General features: G+C 54.7%; 1 protein-coding gene across 1 annotated transcript in view; it reads right to left on the bottom strand.

Annotated features, from left to right (window-relative positions):
- Positions 1-6: 6 nt before the first annotated feature.
- Positions 7-6264, bottom strand: part of Lrrk (Leucine-rich repeat kinase) — a 24725-nt gene continuing 18467 nt past the window's right edge. The window contains exons 35-56 of the mRNA XM_013318831.1: positions 6107-6212; positions 5823-6028; positions 5556-5746; positions 5323-5452; positions 5144-5243; positions 4877-5058; positions 4682-4787; positions 4422-4582; positions 4141-4344; positions 3743-4051; positions 3572-3674; positions 3387-3496; positions 3183-3305; positions 2912-3101; positions 2722-2838; positions 2555-2645; positions 2238-2477; positions 1982-2127; positions 1779-1912; positions 1578-1697; positions 1396-1503; positions 7-1287 (exon numbers count right to left, since the gene is read on the bottom strand). Of these exons, the coding sequence (XP_013174285.1) occupies positions 1213-1287; positions 1396-1503; positions 1578-1697; positions 1779-1912; positions 1982-2127; positions 2238-2477; positions 2555-2645; positions 2722-2838; positions 2912-3101; positions 3183-3305; positions 3387-3496; positions 3572-3674; positions 3743-4051; positions 4141-4344; positions 4422-4582; positions 4682-4787; positions 4877-5058; positions 5144-5243; positions 5323-5452; positions 5556-5746; positions 5823-6028; positions 6107-6212 (3252 nt within the window). The 3' untranslated portion in view covers positions 7-1212. The remainder of the gene's footprint in view (positions 1288-1395; positions 1504-1577; positions 1698-1778; positions 1913-1981; positions 2128-2237; positions 2478-2554; positions 2646-2721; positions 2839-2911; positions 3102-3182; positions 3306-3386; positions 3497-3571; positions 3675-3742; positions 4052-4140; positions 4345-4421; positions 4583-4681; positions 4788-4876; positions 5059-5143; positions 5244-5322; positions 5453-5555; positions 5747-5822; positions 6029-6106; positions 6213-6264) is intronic.

Below are 6264 nucleotides of genomic sequence, written 5' to 3'. Positions count from 1 at the left end.
GGGGCGGGGCGCTGGGCGGCAGACAGGATGATCGATTCGAGCACATTTTTACGATATTTAAGATGTCTTTAATGTTCTTCTTTTGCACATAAAATTATTTATATTGCATACAAAAATAATAGCATAAATTGTCACGACTTAAACGAGTAGGAAACTAAAATAAATACTGAAACATTAAATATAACATTAAATACAAAATAAGACAACACAAGACATGAATAAGATAAAAAAAAACACGAACCAAAGCACAACCAAAAATACAAGATTAATTCATTTATAAATGTCACTGACATTAGACATTTTATAAACTGACTGCGTGCTGTGAACTGTATTACACATCATTGATTCGTTCGTTTTATAATTTGACCCGTGACATTGTAAACTTAAAGATCAGTATAAAATTTGCCTTTAGTTTAAAATTGCAAGAGAAATAAAAAAAAATGACCATCACTTTGTGTGCCAAGTTTTCTAATAATTTCTTTAAGGCCATCTATACGTTATTTATGCCAAATGTTAAATTTGGCACAATTTTATATATTTTTTAATACGAACCAATTTTAAGTTAATATTTTCACATTAGTCTTAAGATATTTTTTATTAGTTAAATTATTAAAACCAAAAACACGATTTCAACTGAATTTAAACCAAATTTACAATAAACAGTTATTTCTTTACGTTATTTTGTGTTGTTTGATGTTTGTTAGAGTTAAGTTAGTTTTATGTACTTTTAAGTTACTTTCAATTATATTTAGTACTTGCAATCAACTTTAACAACAGGTCGCAGACTTCTTTGTGTATATTTCTTGTTTGAGGCTTTATATTTACTGCTTTACAACATTTCTAAATATAATGGATTAAATGAACAACATTTCTGCAGTTCTTAACTGAGGCACATTACATCAAATATATTGTTTTCTATCTGCGTATTTAAAGGAACCGAATATTGACTGAAACTTTGTAATCATTTCTACATAGAACAAGTGCCCTTTGGGCTTAAGATCGCACCTTACACATTTCAAGTTTCAACTTTATCACTTTCTAATAAGATTCGAATTACAATGTCACACTATTTACACAATAATATCGTATGAGATCTCTTTGTACATCAGCACTTACTCCAGCATCAGACTTGATGCAGAGTAACCAGTTCTGGAGAATATTTCCGACTACATTCATATGTGTAAAACACTCCTTTTATGTGTGTCTGTATGTCTAGTCCGGCAACCAGTGCTGAGCGCGCCACAGCAGACAGTGTACGCCGGCGTGAGCGCCGCCGCTGCTGCCACACTGCAAGACAAATATTATATTTAGGCTGAAATTTGTATGTGATAGCCATACAAAGAGGCTCCATTTAATCCCGAGTAGAAAGATGTAGTAATAAAGTTGATGTTGTACCTGTGCGGGCGCGTATCTGTGCAGCAGGAGGCGGTAACCACCCCCGAGCGTGGCCAGCATGGCGCCGCCCTCCGGCTCGTGCGCCGGCAGCGGGATCATTGCAAGCACCTAAATATAAAGGTTACTTTTGGTAACATTGTAACAGTTTGTATAGATCGCAATGTGTACCAGTGAGAGCTGACCTCCTCCTCGTAGGGGCGGAAGACTGTGAGGGGGCGCAGCGAGGCGGCGTCAGCCACCACGATGCAGCCCCACGCCGTGCCCACGTACACCTCCCCGCGCAGCGTGCACATCGCCGTTATCTGCGCACAACACACGCGTCACACACCCGCACCCTGCTCAGCTGTAGTCAGCTGTACCCAGTGCAGGAGCTGAGCACTCACCATGCAGCGGTCCTCTGCCAGGCGCTCGTCGATGGCGATGGACTGCAGGCTCTCGGAGCAGGGCGCCAGCTTGCTGCAGTCCAGCCGCGCCGTCACCTGCTTGCTGCTCACGCTGTACTGGTACACGAACACGCCTGCATACACACACCTATGTCAGACGAGAACATCAACAGGTTGATTATAAACAAGTCGCGAGCACCGACCGGGCCTGCAGGCTGCCAGCACGTGCTCCCCGGCGGCGGCCAGCAGCGCCACCTTGCCCGGCGCCGCCAGCTGCTCCGCCGCGCTCACGCCCTCCCCGCACACCAGGTACGCGCTCAGACCGTCGCCGCCCGCCCACACCTCCACGCTGAGTGCAAACATTACGTATATTATAGATAACTCACCGTTTGTCCGACTGATAGGAACAAAAATGTAATTTAACGTATTGTCGAAAAGTTTCAACAGTAGTAGTGTTACCCCGTGGGCAGCGTGACGGTGGCGAGGCAGCAGAGCTCGGTGGCGGTGCCGAGCTCGGTGAGCACGAAGCTTGTGTCGGCCTCCGGGCGATGCGCGCTCACCAGGAACAGTCGACCCGCGGCGGCAGCCAGCGCCACGCGGCCCAGCCCCGGCAGCGGGCGCAGCGCGCGCACCCCGCACACCGCCCCGCCCACCGCCTCCTGCACCGGCACGCTCCACAGCAGCGCCATACTGCTTATACTGACACAACACAAACACTACAGTAACTGATAACTCTAATGACAGGTCAAACTACAGGAATGATGCTTGGGACTCACGAGTAGACGGACACCCTGCCCACGGAGTCGCCCAGCCACATGGTGCTGCCCACGCGGCACATCGCCGTCACCAGCACCGCCGCATCCTTGTCTACACACACACACGCTACAGTTATATACACCACACAGGTATAGAACATTTGGAGTAGTTATGCAGTGCAACAGACCTGGCGGCACTCGCAGCGAGTGATGGTGCAAGAAGGTGGTGGAGTTTGCGAGCAGCGTGTGCGCGCGCTCCGGCTCCGCCCCGCCGAACCACACCTCCCACCCCAGCCCGCCCTCCTCTGACACACACAACACACAATTACAAACCGGGTCCTAAATATAAATGTAAAACCGTGGGCATTTGACTCTCACCTGTGGGGAGGTGGACCTTTGCAGCGGCGACGCCGGTAGTGGGCGCGCGGGCGAGGGCGGCGTCAGCGAGCGCGAGGAACTCCGGCGCGGCCGCCACTGCCACCAGAGCGGCGGCGGAGGGCCGCAGCTCCGGCGCTCCGCTCCAGCAGCGCCGCATCGTCTCCACCATGCTGCACGGGTACTGCAGGTCCTGGTCACAGTACACAAACGCCTCACTTAGTTACACGGACTCAACATAGAGGGCGCTTTTTGAGTGCGAGCTGCAACTGACTCTGGGCGTGAGGGCGGGGCGCGCGCCATCAAGCACCGCCTCCTTGACCGCCTCGTGGCCCTCGAAGGGCTGTCGCAGCGTCAGCACCTCGTACAGCAGCATGCCGAAGGAGAAGCAGTCCACCTGCAACAAGCAATGCGACAATATCATTTCGTATTCTTGACAACAACCGCGTGTTGATCTGCAATCAAACACGGTGTTAACCTTCTCGTTGTACTCCTCCTCGCCATTGTAGCGCATGATCTCCGGTGCCATGAAGCCCTCCGTCCCCCCGAAGCCCTTGGTGCCGGACGGCGGCGCCATCCTGCTGATACCTGAGGGAAAACATCGATAAAATTCTCGATGTTTGTTTTGTGTTTGCTTTAATTATTTTATCTATGTTGTGTTACCGTAGTCGCCGAGCTTCACGTGTACGGGCACCGGTCCGGGCGCGCGCTCCGCCGCCTCCGCCTCCGCCGGCCGCGGCAACTCCCACACCAGCACGTTCTCCGACTGCAAGCCAGGGATACATGTGTAGTTAAGTCAATAACATTAGAAAGCGAGTGGGAGCCTGCACGTACCTTGAGGTCCCTGTAGAGTACGCGGTTCGCGTGCAGGTACTCGAGTGCGCGGGCGAGCTGCAGCGCGAGGGCGCGCACGAGGCGCGGCGGCAAGCGACGCCCGCAGCCGCGGTACTCGCGCAGCGCCGCGTCCAGCGCGCCCCGCGGCGCCAGCGCCAGCAGCAGCGCCAGCGGTGCGGGGCACACCGCCAGCAGCGGCAGCACGTGCGGGTGTCTCAGCCGCGCCACTATGCTCAGCTCCTGCCGCAGCCCGCAGTACGCGCGACACGCCGCCGCCAGCGGGGACCGCTCCCACCTTGACGCCGCCGCCTGCGACACGCACGCACCGCACCACACGCCGTCAGACAACATATACAGACTGCCATAGTTATCAAATGAGTCGATGTACAAAGTGCGACCTTGTATGCCTGCAGCGCGCTGAGGTGGTGCGGTGCGGTGGGCGGGACCGGCTGCAGCGCCTTCAGTGCGACGGCTATGGGTGCGCGGGCGGGGGGGCGCCAGCGCGCCGCCAGCACTGTGCCGAATGCCCCGCGCCCGCACACCGCCCCGCGCTGGATGTGCTCCCAGCGCGCACGACGCTCCTCCTCCACGTCCAGCAGCAGCTACACCACACATATACTTTAACACGCTAACTTCGGAGCCGCTTCAATTTGCATTAACGTCCCTGCACGACACTGACCGTGTCGGGGGCGACGTCCCTGAGGTCTACGTCGGCGTGGTGCGCGCAGTGCAGGCGCTGGCCGCTGCACGCCGCCAGGATGCACTCCTCCAGCGTCCAGCAGGTGGCCGCCGGCCCGGACGCGCTCGCCACGCCCTCCACGGACCCGATGCGAGATGATGCTGCGACACATAACCTCACAATAAAATTATTTCTATAAATATATAGGTCTTGTTGAAATTGTATAAGAAGAATGTAAGAAAATATTGCGAAGTACTGACCGTTGGACTCTGCGCCGACGCCGCTGTCGCCGTCGGAGGTGCGCGATTCCTCGGACAGCCTCAGCCGGCGGGGCTCCGCCTCACCCAGCTCCAGTCGCACCAGCATCTGCTCCATATACATCGTGAGTAATGCTCAACAAACTGAAAAAAATCTTGCAATTTGGATACTAGTTTGATAATCGTCTAATTTCTTACCTGAGCCAATTGTTGGTCATCATGTCGGGGGGAGGGGTCGTGTCCGGCGAGGGGCGGAGCGTGGCCTGCGAGGGGCGGGGCGAGGGGCGCGAGGGGCGAGGCCGCGTCGCGCACGCAGCCCGGACACGGCACCATGCGGGTTATCAGACAGCGACCCTCCGACGTGTGCACGAAACGAGTACCTGATTAAATTACCACATATTAGGATTAAAAAAGTTTATTAATCTTTTTTATTTACTCTCCCAATTAGAATATGAGGTAATTTACCGAGCGAGGGATACCAGTCCTCGAGCAGCAAATCTACGTGGTCGGAGACCAGCGCCAGCACCTTGGCCAGCACCTCGGGGTTCGGCTCCAGACTTATGCTCTAGAAAATATTATTGTCTTTATTAATTTTTATCTTTTATTTATTTGTTGTTCAGTATGCAGTGTGCAGCGAACAGTACCTGGTATCCACCGAGGGGCAGGCCGTCCTGGCGACGCAGCACGCACACCTGCGCGGGCAGCAGCAGCTCCACGCACGCTGACGACTGCACGTCCAGCTCGCACCACGTGCCCTCTTGTCGCACGCGGAATCTGCACCACCAACACTTATAGCTTACTGGTACACTGACCCGCATTCTCTTGCTCCAGATTTGATATTATCCCCTTAATATGACTTGGTGTGCTGTCTGCTGACCTGATATTGTGGTATAGCTCGTCGTGCTCCTCCTCGTCCCCCTTGGCGCCGAGCAGCGGGTCATAGCGCGGCGAAAGCTCGCGCAGCGCCACCAGCGTCAGCTCCCCGCACACCAGCTTCATACCCGTGCGCCACAGCCGCCACCCCCACGGCAGCTCCAGCGCCCGCGACACCGCATCGTCCACCTCCATCTATGTCCACAGAGACAACCTGCTCATTAACTCTCTCACTTAACTCGGTCTCCCATGTGTTCCAGTGTAAATGTACCTCTGGGGGAGGGCGGTAGAGGTCCGGTGCGGCGGCGGCGAGAGCGGCGTCCGCCAGCACGCGCGCACACAGCCGCGCCCAGAAGCCGCACGGCACGTACGACAGCAGCAGCAGCCGCCGCAGCGCCGCCCCGCCCCTCCGCCCCCACACCTGCGTCTGCCCCGCCCCCACACCCGCCCCCGCCCCCGGCCCCGCGCCGCGCTCCTCTGAACACACACATATACACAATGTTTATACATGACATTAATGACTTCCAAATGTGTAAGGAATGTGTAGTAACTTACGTATGAGTGTAGGCGAGTCGGCGGGTAGCGGGGCGAGGGGGAGGGCGAGGGCGGCGGAGCGCGCGTGTCGCGGCGTGCCCGGCCACGTGCGCGTGCGCAGCGCCAACTGACCGACCAAAGTACAGTTATTATAGCTGAGACAGCAATGACACGTAGCG

Source organism: Papilio xuthus, unplaced genomic scaffold (assembly GCF_000836235.2).
Source record: "Papilio xuthus unplaced genomic scaffold, Pxut_1.1 DF826776.1, whole genome shotgun sequence".
In the NCBI taxonomy this organism is placed as follows: Eukaryota; Metazoa; Arthropoda; class Insecta; order Lepidoptera; family Papilionidae; genus Papilio; species Papilio xuthus.
This window is presented reverse-complemented; position numbering and strand designations above follow the sequence as displayed.